The sequence below is a fragment of the Sturnira hondurensis genome, unplaced genomic scaffold, assembly GCF_014824575.4.
Source record: "Sturnira hondurensis isolate 20B ecotype Veracruz unplaced genomic scaffold, ASM1482457v3 Scaffold0013381, whole genome shotgun sequence".
NCBI lineage: Eukaryota > Metazoa > Chordata > Mammalia > Chiroptera > Phyllostomidae > Sturnira > Sturnira hondurensis.
This window is the reverse complement of record NW_028086012.1, coordinates 1094529-1109144: the sequence shown is the minus strand read 5'-3', so window position 1 is coordinate 1109144 and position 14616 is coordinate 1094529. Positions and strand designations below refer to the sequence as shown.

At 53.3% G+C, this 14616-nt stretch overlaps 1 protein-coding gene across 1 annotated transcript; it reads left to right on the top strand.

The window, feature by feature from the left end:
- Window positions 1-4343: 4343 nt before the first annotated feature.
- GJA4 (gap junction protein alpha 4) lies at window positions 4344-7027 on the top strand. The gene is made up of 2 exons (XM_037061488.1): window positions 4344-4408; window positions 5498-7027. The coding sequence occupies exon 2, from the start codon at window positions 5515-5517 to the stop codon at window positions 6508-6510; it is 996 nt and encodes a 331-aa protein (XP_036917383.1). The 5' UTR covers window positions 4344-4408; window positions 5498-5514; the 3' UTR covers window positions 6511-7027.
- Window positions 7028-14616: the final 7589 nt, after the last annotated feature.

Below are 14616 nucleotides of genomic sequence, written 5' to 3'. Positions count from 1 at the left end.
GGGGGGGGCATCCACCATTCACCACTGTAGTGCATGGCAGCCCAGTACCCAGGTTGATCCTGTCAGAACCGAAGTTGGACTGTGTCACGGCCTCTGCCCCAAAGCCCCAAAGCCTGTCACACAGGACGTTAGGAGCCTGCAGGCTCTGCCCCAGCCCACACCTGGGTATTCCCTTTTGGAACCCATGCCTTCTCTTCACTCACCTCACTCCAGCCACACTGACCTCCCTGCAGTTCCCCAAGTAGGAAATGCCAGGCAGGCTCCTGCTTCGGGGCTTGGCACTGTGGGCTTCCTTAGCCTGGAATGCTCCCTGCCCCTCTGCCAGGGCGGGGGGGGGGGGGGGGGGGGGGGGGGGGGGGGGGGCGGGGCTCCCTCCCTTCAGGGCTTTCATCAAAGGGACATCAGCTGTCAGCCCTTCAGTGAGAATGTCTCCTCCCTTTTAGTCAAAACGGAAACTGCCGCCCCCTCCCCCAACCTTCTCCTCCTACGTGCCTTCCACGTAGCATTCATTACCATCTAACAGCTCCCACATTTTATTTCATCAGTCTCGCCCCAGTTGGAATATAAAATCCACTAGGACAGGGATTTCTGTCCCCTGGTTGCTCTTCAGTGCCCAGGACAGTGCCACAGCACCAGGGGCCTGGTGACCAGCTAGGGCCTGGAGATGTACACAAGACCCTGTCTTGCCCTGGCTGGCATGACTCAGTGGGCTGAGCCCCGGCCTGTGAGTTGAAAGGTCACTGGTTTGATTCCCAGTCCGGGCCCATGCCTGGGTTACAGGCCAGGTCCCCAGTAGAGGGCATGAGAGAGGCAACCGATCAAAGTATCTCTCGCACGTTTCTCTCCCTCTCTTTTTCACTTCCTTCCCATCTCTCTAAGAGTGAATAAATAAAATCTTTTTTAAAAGACCCTGCCTGCCCTCAAGGGGCTGGCCCTCTAGTGGGACAGGGAGGCGGGGTAGCCAGAAGTAAACGATGCTCCAGGTGGGGGAGGGGAAGCGGGGAGCTGCTCAGTGGGGTGGAGAGCTGGGCTTGGCCAGAGGCACAGGTGGTGGAGAACTTCACACTCTGAAGGGTGCATTTGAGAGCAGTTAAGATGGTACATAGTCTATGTTTTTTAACACAAGTAAAACTTTGTAAGTGCATCCAGGGGCAGGACCTGAGCCCCTGAGAGCACAAAGGAACACCTAACCCAGCATAGGACAGCCAGGGGGCTGCCGAGAGAAGGCAACTGGAGCAAAGGCCTGACGGACTCGCACAGGGAAGAACGTGGACGCAGACGAGGGCGCCGAGAACAGCAGTGAAGTCTGGCTGAATCGCCAGGGGAAAGGGCAGAGGGACGAGGCTGGAGAAGGGCTGAGGCCAGGGGGCAATGGGGCACCACAGAAGGGTTGAAGCAGAGCAGCATTCTGGTCAGGGAAGGCTGGAGGCTGGAAGACCTGCAGCCTCCACGCTATTGGGAGGCTGCTGAGAAGGTGGCCTGAGCAGGGTCAGGGCAGTGGGAACAGAGGGAGAGGTGGGCTTCTAGGGATGTTTTCCAGGGACAATGGCCAGGTTACGGAGATTGCTCTCTTGGCTGATCCTCCTTTCCCTGGGAAGAGACCAGGTCGCTCAAACCCTGACTTCCAGAGTGCCTAAGAAGCAGAAGAGCAGGGCGAGGGCAGCCTGCACACCCCCACCTGCTCCTCCCTCCTTCCCAGGAGCTGGGTCCAGAAGGCTTTGGGAGAGCCTGGGCCCAGCCACAGGAAAGGGGCTCTGGGAGCAGAGGCTGCAGAACCCGCCTCCAGGGACTTCTGTTCTCACGACCTCAGGGGTCAGAACCAAGTGGGTGCACTTGTCAGCTTTGTGGAACCGGAAGACTAGGCTCAGACTGATCCTGGAGTTCTGAGGTCTGAGTTGAGCCCACCCCACTTGCAGCCCCAAAAGTCCTGCTTGGGGTGAAGGCACTAGGAATCCAGCAACTAAACCCCTTCTCGGAGCAACAAGGACCTTTCTGCCCCAGGCCTCTTCCCCGAGGGAGCCCTCCCTGCCACCACCACCCAGCCCCTGAGCTTCCCCTCCCGCCCTCACCCCGACGCCCTGCCCCACTCTGCTCTGTTGACAGAAGAAAGGCCCAGCCCATAAAGAATTTTTATGAATATGATTCAAACAAAGGATACACCTGGAAGTAAATCTCAACAGACTATAAAATAAATGCTTCCAAGAAGTAACAGTTTGCAGCTCTTTTTTTAAATGCATTTGGAATGAAGGAGGGAACCTAAGAAAGATTACTCAAAGGTGGGAGAAAACCAAGCAAGGTAAGTATGGGATTACAGCACAGTCAATGAGCCCTTAACTCTCTTGAGAGTGCTCACGCTTTGGAAGAGGGTTCTGAAAAAGAGGCGTTTGGAAGAGGCATCAACCTTGAGTCACAGCCACAGTGGACAGGGCTTACTTGAGGCAAAGATAAGCCTTTAACCAGAGGAGCCACGGGCCTGGGATGTAGCTACTCACCTTGTCCTGCCTAGTTGGAATTTATGATCAAATGGCCTGGAAGGTTACTTTCCACAGAACCACCCCACTCTCCTTTTTTTATCCACAGTTCCCACCAAGACCAACTCACAAATGCTTTTTGTCACAGATCTTTTGTCACATGTATTTAGCCACCACTCATTTGAAAGGTGTTTTCTGTGTACAATCTCCTATCGACGCTACACAGTGTTATTACTTATCCCCATTCTGCAGAGGAAGAAACTGAGGCAGAGGGGTTTATGCAACTTGCCCAAGGGCACAGGGGTCAACAGCAAAGTCTTGGCTTCAGCTCTGCTTCCACCCACCAAGGCAGTGAAGGCTCAGCACCCTGGAGGCAGGTAGGCTCTGCACCCTGGCAGCCCCAGGGCCTTTGCTCTTTCTATTGCTTCTGCCTGGAATGCTCTTCCCCCACTTCCCCCCCATCCCCAACCTGCCTAATGCAATCTCTTTCAGGAAACATTCTTAACCTAGTGCTCTGTAAGCCACCCTGTCCTTCTCAAGAGAACCTTCCACAGTTACCATTTTCCTGTGACCTGAGGGCTGAGGAGCTCGGTTCCCACCTCCTGCTGCAGCTGGGGACAGCTGGTGGCCACAGCCCACGGCTGCAGCGGGGCAGACCCTTCTGAATGTTCATCAACAGGTAAAGCCTGAATGAGCCGATGGTGCGCTCTGCCCACCCCACCCCACCCCCCCACACACACTTAGAGGCATAAAAATGGGATCCAAGCTAAAGGTGGAGAGAGTCCCCCTCCCCTGGGTTAAGTGGCCCATGGGAGTTGCTCAGTGGCCTCTTATTTTGTACAGCCACCCAGGAATAGGGGTGTTAGAGAAGCCTGCAAGGACGCAGGCCTGGTTGAGAACCCGGATCCACCACAGCCTCTGGGGCAGGGAAGGCGGGCACGGAGGGGAGGCACCGCGGTTACCCAAGCCCTAATGAGCCTTTATTGCCAGTCTCTGGCTACCTAACACCCAGTGGTCTCTCTTCTCACTGCGACAGCAGGCCCCCAGGGTCAAGGGAAGGGGGCCCTTCCCCGGAGGCCCTGTTCACGTCTGGAGACCTCAGCATTCATTACACCAAGAGTTTACTAAGGGAACTTACGTAGGAGGAGGAGGCACATCTTGTGCGAAAAGATACATGATAGCCTCCGTCTCCGGCAGGGGCTAAAGCATCGTGCAGGACAGGTCAGGATGGAGCGGGGGCTGGGGCATGGCCCGCCCCAGGTGAGGGGAAATGCCTTCCGAGGCAGCGAGGGCAGGGCAACAGCTGTTCCTGGAACCAGCCGGGAGGCGCGGGACGCGGGGCGCGGGGGGAGGGGTCCGTCCAAGTGTCCCAGGGGATTTAGGAGAAGCAGTCCGCGCTGGGGTGGCCTCTAGCTACAGGATCCGGCACCAGTCGTGCCCTAGGACAGTCTCCTCCACACTCCTCCTCCTCCTCCTCCTCCCCATCTGCCCACCTCACAGCCCCTCCAGCCAGTTGCGCGGATCAGCAAATTCTTGGTGTAATCTTTTCCTTTCCACTACCCCCCCTCCGCAACACCCCGCCCTGAGAAACTTGGCCTTGGAGAACTCCCGTTCCATCACCCAAGATCGGCGGCGGCTCGGAGAGTCGGCCGCCTGGAGCACCGATGGGTGGAGGAGGAGAGAGCCCCCGCAACCCCCAACCCCCAGGGCCACCGCCGCGGCCGCTGGCTTCCCTTGAGAGTCGCCAGAAGTAGTCGGCACCCTGCCTCCCATCCCCCGGCTCCGAAAAGCTTTGCCCGGCGTTCCCGCCCCGCTTCCTGCCCCTGCCCCGCCCCTCCGCGCTATTTAAGGAGCCCCAGGCTCGAGGCGCGGTCCAGCAGGGCTTTTCTGGCCTCCGAGAGTCCCCACTGCCACCTGGGCCGCCTGGCAGGCAGGCGGTGAGTTGTGGTTGGGGTGGATGGGGGGGCCGGGGGGGCCACTTGCCACCTGACCAGAGCTGAGGGTTACTGCTCAGAGGGCGGTCTATGGCCAGGCTTTGTGCTAACAAGGGTCCTACCTTCTTTCATGGTATCCTTACAACCCCAGGAGGAAGGAATATTATGATTTCCATTTTACAAGAGAGGAGACTGAGGTGCTAAGAGGTCTTCGCTTAAGCAAGGCCCCAGTTTGTAAGAGGCCGTGGGGACTGGAACCCAGGTCTGGTTCCAGAGTCTGGCTCCAAACAGCTTTGCTCCTTCTTTCCTTCCCTTCCTCACCTCCCCTACTCCCCCTCCCCTAAGATGTCCCGGGAACTTTGTGGCCTGTGCCTCCACCCTGCTATGACAATTCAAGAGTCTAGAATTTGGCAGCCACAGCTTGGCAGGGGCAGGTGGGGCGGGGGTGGAGGGGTGTTGGCTGAAAGGGATGCAGAAAGGGGACTGGATCAGGCATCCATCCTTCCGAGCAGGTTGCCACTACCACGGGCAGGTGGAGCTAATGTGGGATGCGGCCTTTAGGGTCTAACCCACCTCCTACCCAGACTCAAAGGCAGGAATGAGATATGAGGGAGGGAGTAGGGACCTGAAGCTTTGGGCCCCTCGAGAAGCTGAACATAGCGCCACCACCCCCTTCCACTGTCTGGGGACAGCCTGTCCTAGACGAAAGGGAGGAGGGACATGGCACAGCTGTGTGACCTTGGATAAGTACCTCAAATTCTCTGTTCCCAAAGGCTCAGGTGCCTCAACCTGATCTGAATCTCTGGGGGGCTGTGGACATCCTGGGACTCCGAGGGCTGGGAACAAGAGAGACACAGACGTGTGACTAGACAGAAACCTAGCGGTGCCCTTCAGGAGCTTAGCGGCCATCATCCAAACATCTGCCTTTAGTCCTGACCACCTGCCGCGTGTGAGGTCCCAGGCTAGTCCCTCCTCCGCCTTGAGCCTCCCTTTCCCTGTAGGTGCCTAGGGCAAGGCAGACCTGGCTGCAGGCTTGGTGCAGGGGGCAGCTGAGAAGCATGCCATGCTGAAGTGTCCTCCGTCTCCCTGCAGACAGCGGCCCAGGAGCCATGGGCGACTGGGGCTTCCTCGAAAAGCTGCTGGACCAGGTCCAGGAGCACTCCACTGTGGTGGGCAAGATCTGGCTGTCGGTGCTCTTCATCTTCCGCATCCTCATCCTGGGCCTGGCCGGGGAGTCGGTGTGGGGCGACGAGCAGTCGGACTTCCAGTGTAATACAGCCCAGCCGGGCTGCACCAACGTCTGTTATGACAAGGCCTTCCCCATCTCCCACATCCGCTACTGGGTGCTGCAGTTCCTCTTCGTCAGCACGCCCACCCTCATCTACCTGGGCCATGTCATTTACCTGTCTCGGCGGGAAGAGCGGCTGCGGCAGAAGGAGTCGGAGCTGCGGTTACTGCTGGGCAAGGACCCGGGTGTGGAGCAGGCACTGGCAACCGTGGAGCGTCAGATGGCCAAGATTTCAGTGGCAGAAGATGGTCGCATGCGAATCCAAGGGTCACTGATGGGCACCTACGTGCTCAGCGTGATCTGCAAGAGCTTGCTAGAGGCGGGCTTCCTGTACGGGCAGTGGCATCTCTACGGCTGGACCATGAAGCCCGTGTTTGTGTGCCAGCGCCCACCTTGCCCCCACCGTGTGGACTGCTTCGTCTCTCGCCCCACGGAGAAAACTATCTTTATCATCTTCATGCAGGTGGTTGGGTTCATCTCCCTGTTCCTCAACCTGCTGGAGCTGGTGCACCTGCTGTGCCGCTACCTCATCCGGAAACTGAGGGCCCGGCAGGGCCAGGCTGCCCCTCCAGCTCAGGACAGCCCCTCGGGGCCTCATGCTGACCAGATCTTCTACCTCCCCATGGACCAGGAGCCCTCATCCGAGCCATGCCCCACCTACAGTGGGCCCCCATTCAGTGAGCAGAATTGGGCCAACCTGTCTATGGAGAGGCTGGCTTCGTCCAGGCCTCCCCCGTTTGTGGACCCATACCCCCAGAGTAGCCAGAAACCCCCTAATAGCTGCATCAGCAATGCTTCCAAGAAGCAGTATTTATAGGAACCTGGGGCTTAAGTCAGGCAGCAGTGGGGCCTGGGAAGTCTGGCTGCCTTGGATGCCTCCTTCTTGAAGGCACTGCAGAGATGACCAGGGCAGGGGCAAGTGGGTACTTGCTGGCCATAGGGCCTCATCGTAGGCTGTTCTTGAACACCTGGGGCCTTCCTGGGGACCACAGGAACCATGGTTTTCTCTCCAGAAACTCTGTCTGGCTTTGCCCCAGGCACAGACAGAGTCTGTGCTCCTGGACAAGGTGTGGGCCCTCTGGCCTCTTTCACTTGGTTCGGAGGAACCTGGAGCCATGTTACTCCACCCAGAGTCATGGAAGACTCCCCTCCACCCAGGTTGCCCTCACACCCTCTCCTCACAGGCAAAGGCGGGCTGAGGCTGCTGGGTCGGCCTTGATTACACACACGGAGCCTGTGCGGGATCTGGCCCATCGGGGGACTGGTGTCTCTTTCTCATCACTCCTTCCTACTTGCACTGTTTATGCTTCTAAAATAAACAGGACTTGACCCCACGTGAGGTGTGTATATTGATGCTGCTGTGATGTGCGTCAGGGCGGGAGATGGGGGGGCAGGGGCAGTTGCTTTCCCCGGGCTTTCTTTCCATCCTGCATCATTTGTTGGGGCCTCTGCAACCCCAACTCTGGCCAGCACCTCAAACCTCAAACACACACCTCCTGCCTCTCAGCAGTCAGTCTGGAGTCCTAAACGTTCTGGCTTTTGAAATGCCCTGGGCACCATTCCCTTTTCATCCCCACTGCCCCAGCCCCCTCAAGCTGTCCACTAATCCATGGTCAAAGCAGTGTGTGTTCCCATCCCGTCCCATGGCCATCCAGTGCCCCAGCCACTCTGGTCCCTGCAGTGTGCTCCCTTCCTGGACACACTGTTCCTGGAGCAAGCCCGCCAGCTGAGCCCTTCACAGTTCAGCTCCAATGGGCCCGCACCTCATCCACCTCATCCTGGCCCATTGGTATTTGGAAGGCAGCTTTCAATCATTTGCCCCCCTGCCTACCTTGGCCCTTTCTGCCCATCAGAATGAGCAGCTCAAGGGCCTGCATCATATCTCCCCACCATGCCCCTAAAACTCACTCAGTAAGAACAGACAATGGCAGGACAGCGAGGTAGAAGGGACTGTGGAGGGACCGAATCTCTGCCTCTGAGTCACAAAAGTTGCCGGGGGAAAAAAAATGAACAATTGAACCAGATCTTGACTGGTGAACAGGAGCTCACTGGGGAGGGTAAGAACACACTGAGTGTTTAGCAGAGAAAACAGTTTGTGCAGAGGCATGGAGGAGGGAAGGGCCAGGTTGTAGGAGGTGCTTAGGGTCTGATGAGCCCTCTAGGAAATGGAAGGAATGCCGAGGATGAGCCCTGTATTGGTAGAGCTGACCTTCCATGTGTGTGGAAGATGACCCAGGCAGAAGGAGCACTCAGGCAGTGGCCCTTGGAGGCAAGCTGGCCGTCCTCCCCTCCACGGGGAGATCTGGGGCTGGGATTGGAGGAAGGGATGGGGTCCATCTTACACGGCCACATGCTTCTCCTTGACAGCCTTTCCAGCAGGTTGGCAACCTGGCCCCTCTCTCATCCAGACCCATCTCCAAAACACCAGCTCTGCGTCCCTCACCCCAGAGCTCATTCCCTCACTACTTACCCATCGAGTCTGAATGGTCAGCCTGATAAATTACCAGCCCTCTTATTCTTCCAGCTTCGGTCCCCTTTGTTTCCTCTGAATCCCTGAGATTCAATAGACCAGCCTCCTCCTGGCTCCCCAAACTCACCCAGTGTGTTCCCACCCTGCTCCTTCGCCGACATGGAGTCCCTCTTCCCACCTACCTCCCAAACTCCATCAGTCCTTTAAACACGACTCTCCCCCGGAACAGGCAGAGCCTGGGTGCAGGAGGACTGTGATGAGCAGAGACACCAGAGGGTCCTCAGTTTCAACGAGGCCTCTGACATGTACACGGCCATGTGGCCTTTGGTCAATCATTTCACTCCTTGGGGGCTCCATTTACTCATCTATAAAATTTAGATAACATCACTGGCCTCACAAGTGACAAGAAATAGAAATAAGAGAAAGGGTATGAGTATGCCTGGCTCCTAGAGCTCATACAATAAGATTCAGCCCACCCCCTCCAGCAAGGACATCGTAAGTCCTTTCTCCAGGAAGCCCTCCCTGACTTCTCCAGCCCACCTCCAGGGATGATCTGTACCTCTCAGGAATCTGGACCACTGCTTCGTGTGAGTTTATTTCAGCTCTTCGGTGAGTCTCTAAGAACAGCCAGGGAGACAGTCCTATCCCCCAGGTGCCTACCCTGCACTCACACTGACTATGAGAAGGGAATGAGTGAGAGGAGGCAGAAAGCAGGCTCTTTGTGCACTGTAAGGGCGTGAGCCAGGAGGCTGCTGCTCACTTCTCAGGATGTACCCAGTCAGGGTGAGAGGCCAGATCTGCCAGTTAAAGCTCGTCTGCTAGAGCCAGCCCATCCCGAGGGCCTTGGGAGCCTGTGTTTCTGGTATTCCACACCTGTTCCAGCTCACAAAGGTAGAAGAAAACAGGTTTAGGTGAGGAGAGCATCCTTCCTCTCCCTCAAAGTTTGTCAGCTCTGAGCTTGGCGTTGGGGCTGCAGTCAGTCCAGGGCCCAGGTATTTGGACCTTCAGCAAGGGGGGGTTGGGTCCTAAAGTGAGGGCAACACAAACACAATGGCAGCTGGGCTGGGGGGTTAAGGGTGGGGACGGTGTCCTGGGGATAGAGGACTACACAGAGCGGGGTGGGGGGCCGTGCTGTAGGGTGAAGACATCCCTTGAAGAGCGACTGTAAGCTTCATCCCATCTGTGTTTTTTTCCTACAACTGTTATAACAAAGCACCACAGACTAGGGGCTTCAATGATAGACATTGATTTTCTCACAGTTCTGAGGCTGAAGTTCAAGATCAAGGTGTGGTCAGGGTTGGTTCCTCCTGAGAGCTGGGAGGGAGAATCTGTCCCGTGCCTCGACCCTAGCTTCTGGTGGGTTGCTGTCCCTCTGACGTTCCTCGGCCCGTAGGAACATCACCCGCCTTTGTCTTCCCGTGTCCTTGGCCCTGTGCATGTGTCTGTCTGTGTCCAAACTTCTTTTTATAAAGTCACCAAACGTTTTGGATTAGAGCCACCCTAATGACTTCATCCTAATTTGATCACCTCTGTAAAGACTCCGTTTCTAAATAAGGTCATTCAGAGCTACTGGTGGCTGGGACTTCAGCATACCTTTGCGGAGGTACACGGTTCAACCTGTACCACCACTCGACCAGCCACAGCTCACCTCCGAGCCTCGTCAGGGGTGGCCAAGGAGAACATTAAATGTGTATTGAACTCAGGCATCTCCTGCTGATGTGGCCTAGATGGAATACGGTGGATTTACACCTCACTTCTTCCTTCACCTCCTTTGTCTTCCCACCAGCCATCCCTGACATCACCAAATTCTAAGTTGGGGACAGGCAACTCTCAGTCACAGAAAGTGCCATAGGAGGCTTGGCTCCTGGCTCCCACCCCTCACAGCCACTTGACTGGGGTCCCTTTCCCTCTCTGGGCCTCGTTGTCCCCATTGTGAAATAAAAGGGTTGGATGAGAAGCAGGTGAGCAGCAGTGAGGTACGGAGAGCACTGCCCAGAGTAATGTGTCACTAATCATTGATCCGAAGCTCATAGGTGATTGATTTAGAACAGATTCGAGATTATTTCTATAATGGGACAAATCCCAGTCACTTGAACTCACATTGCCTTCCTGTGTAAGAAAAAAGGGGGTGGGGTCACGTGGAGTGCACTGGGAATTCTGCATAATCCAGGCCATCTTATCTGGGACCCAAGGGAGCAGGAGAACGTCACCACGGGCCACGCATAAACAAAGCAGGGAGCGGCTGGGCTGAGTGACGTGGAAACTTCTTTCTAGCCCTGGCTGGTGTGGCTCAGTAGATTGAGCAGCAGCCTGTGAACCAAGAGGTCACTGCTACTCCGTCAGAGCTTATGCCTGGGTTGCAGGCCAGGTCCCCAGTTGAGGCTGTGCGAGAAACAACTGATTGATGTTTCCCTCTCTCTTTCTTCCTCCCTCCCCTCTCTCTAAAAAGTAAATAAAATCTAAAACAAAACAAAACAGCTTTTTTCCAACTGAACATGCTGGTGCACTGACCACCAGAGTGCTGACCTCGTGATTCTCCCAGTGACCTCCAGAGCCTCAATTGGGGATCCTTCGTTTCCTTTGTACAGTAACCTCAGCATGGCCATGGGCATTTGCAGGAAGAGAAACCCATTGCAGAACCGTTGGAACTTCTGCCTCTGCCTTCCAGTGTTTCCCACTAGCCCTGGCTCCGACCTCAAGGGCCGCATGAGGCTCAGCTATTCTGCTCTTTTCATGTAAGCACTGTGACCCGCAGCCACCAGGCCCAACCTGAGCCCGCTCTTCCACTCCTCCAGCCGACTCTCGACCTCCACAAGTCTCTGGCCAACCTGCAGTTTGTCTGCCCTCCTCTCTATCCACGTCACCCTCCCCTGGGTGCTGCTGGACATAGTACTCCAAGTCATCAGAATCCAGACCACCACCTCTCTTGCCTCAAGACTTCTACCTTATTTTTTTCATTGAATTTATTGGAGTGACATTTGTTTGTAAAACCATTCATGTTTTAAGTTTACAACTCAATAAAACATCGTCTGCACACAGCAGCATGTGCCCAGCACCCCAAGCAAAGTCTCTTGCTGTCCCCATCCCCCCACCTTTGCCCAGCCCCCATTCCCTCTAGCTATCACCACACTGCTGTCTGCAGTGTGATGATTTTTTGATTAATGATCAAAAAATCATTTTTTGATATATGATTTTTTGGTTAATCCCTTCACCTTCTTATATCCAGTCCCCTAACTCCCCTCCCCCCATAGCTATCAATTGGTTCCATTTTGTTTGACAGTTTATTTTGTTCGTCAGTTTATTTTGTTCATTAGATTCCACATATAAGTGAAGTCATATGGTATTTGTCTTTCTCTGACTGGCTTATTTCACTTAGAGTAATGATCTTCAGGTATAGGGAACCCATCTGCTTGGTATGGCAAATGTAGCCCAGCCCCTGAATTGGAAAACCTACAAGGATCAAGGTCGGCACACAGGAGCCAAACCCACGGATCTGTTTTCCCCTGCAGAATCAGGCCTGTGCTGTACCTAAGCTGATATGAGGCTTGCTTTTGCTAAAACTCCCTCACCCTGGAGTGAGGCAGCAAATGTTTACTAAATATCTTTAAAGTAACTCCCTAAAATCTGTGCTAAACCTCCCAAGTATGGAATGTAACCAGATCAACCACTTTTCCCCTTGATCTGCAACATTCTTCTCTTTGAAGTGGTTAGCAACATTCTTTCCATTGTTATCTGTAAAAGATCATCACCTACAGTGAACCTGTGCATAGTATATGAGGACCATCCTTGAAGTAATGTGCCCAGAAAAGCAATAAAAACCTGTCCGGGCTGAGGTTGGAGCTCTCTCTCACTCAGAGAGCGGCCATGCTGTCCCCTTTTCTCCACAGAACTCCTGCAGGCCATATGAATTTGTTCATCACAGCCACAACACATGGACCCCACAGGCTGGATTCTGCATCATTCAGACCCATCTATGCTGTCACAAAAGTAAGGTTTCTTCCTTTTCATGGCCATGTAGTACTCCATTGTGTAAATGTACCACAGTTGTTGAGGGGGGGTATTTTATTTATTTATTTATTTTTAAATATTTTATTTATTTATCTTTAGAGGGGAAGGGAAGGGGAGAGGGAGAGAAATATCAATGTATGGTTGCCTCTGGTGTGTCCCCTGCTGGGAACTGCCCTGCAACCCAGGCATGTGCCCTGACTGGGAATTGAACCACGATACTCTGGTTTGCAGGCCCGCGCTCAATCCACTGAGCTACACCAGCCAGGGCTATTTATTTATTTTTAGAGAGCAGAAGGGAGGGGAAAAGAAACATCAGTGTGTAGTTGCCTCTTATATGGCCCCCACTGGGAACCTGGCCTGCAACCCAGGCACGTGCCCTGACTGGGATTTGAACCAGCGACCCTTTGGTTTGCAGCCCACGCTCAGTCCACTGAGCTACACTAGCCAGGTGTACCACAGGTTTTTTATCCACCCATGTAGTGACAGACACTTGGGCTGTTTCTATATCTTCTATTTTTTTTTTAAGATTTTATTTATTTATTTCTAGAGAGAGGGTATGGGAGGGAGAAAGAGGGGGAGAAAAATTAATGTGTGGTTGCCTCTCACGTGCCCTCAGCTGGGGACCTGGCCCANTTTTGGTTAATCCCTTCACCTTCTTATATCCAGTCCCCTAACTCCCCTCCCCCCATAGCTATCAATTGGTTCCATTTTGTTTGACAGTTTATTTTGTTCGTCAGTTTATTTTGTTCATTAGATTCCACATATAAGTGAAGTCATATGGTATTTGTCTTTCTCTGACTGGCTTATTTCACTTAGAGTAATGATCTTCAGGTATAGGGAACCCATCTGCTTGGTATGGCAAATGTAGCCCAGCCCCTGAATTGGAAAACCTACAAGGATCAAGGTCGGCACACAGGAGCCAAACCCACGGATCTGTTTTCCCCTGCAGAATCAGGCCTGTGTTGTACCTAAGCTGATATGAGGCTTGCTTTTGCTAAAACTCCCTCACCCTGGAGTGAGGCAGCAAATGTTTACTAAATATCTTTAAAGTAATTCCCTAAAATCTGTGCTAAACCTCCCAAGTATGGAATGTAACCAGATCAACCACTTTTCCCCTTGATCTGCAACATTCTTCTCTTTGAAGTGGTTAGCAACATTCTTTCCATTGTTATCTGTAAAAGGTCATCACCTACAGTGAACCTGTGCATAGTATATGAGGACCATCCTTGAAGTAATGTGCCCAGAAAAGCAATAAAAACCTGTCCGGGCTGAGGTTGGAGCTCTCTCTCACTCAGAGAGCGGCCATGCTGTCCCCTTTTCTCCACAGAACTCCTGCAGGCCATATGAATTTGTTCATCACAGCCACAACACATGGACCCCACAGGCTGGATTCTGCATCATTCAGACCCATCTATGCTGTCACAAAAGTAAGGTTTCTTCCTTTTCATGGCCATGTAGTACTCCATTGTGTAAATGTACCACAGTTGTTGAGGGGGGGTATTTTATTTATTTATTTATTTTTAAATATTTTATTTATTTATCTTTAGAGGGGAAGGGAAGGGGAGAGGGAGAGAAATATCAATGTATGGTTGCCTCTGGTGTGTCCCCTGCTGGGAACTGCCCTGCAACCCAGGCATGTGCCCTGACTGGGAATTGAACCACGATACTCTGGTTTGCAGGCCCGCGCTCAATCCACTGAGCTACACCAGCCAGGGCTATTTATTTATTTTTAGAGAGCAGAAGGGAGGGGAAAAGAAACATCAGTGTGTAGTTGCCTCTTATATGGCCCCCACTGGGAACCTGGCCTGCAACCCAGGCACGTGCCCTGACTGGGATTTGAACCAGCGACCCTTTGGTTTGCAGCCCACGCTCAGTCCACTGAGTTACACCAGCCAGAGCAGAAATTCTTCAGAAAATTAAAACTGAAACTGCCTTTTGATCCAGTGATCCCACTCTGGGACTATATGCTAAGAAATCTGAAACACTCATTTGAAAGAATATGAGGGGGAGCCCCCCCAAAAGCCTGGAATTTATTTATACAAAATTGTATATTTATTCTCACCTGGTTAAACCTCGCTCATCTTCAGAGAACACTCCATTTGATGCCATCCACCTACTGAGATATTTTTTCCACTGCTCAGAACAGTTTTTGAACTTGTTGATTCTGATGGCTTTTAGTGCTTCTGCCCTGTTTTGTTTTACCTCTTCCACATCAGCAAAATGTTTCCCTTTAAGGACTTTTTTCATCCAGGGAAACAACAACAAAAAAGTCATTTGGGGTGAGACTGGGTGAATAGGGAGGGTGGGACATGAAGGTCATGCTGTTTTTGGTCAAAAACTGCTGAACACGGTGTGGTGTGAGCAGGTGTGCTCGTAAATCACCCATAATGAAATGGGCAAATGTGTTGAAAGAGCCTTAAAAAAAAAAAACTCACTGAAGCTGAA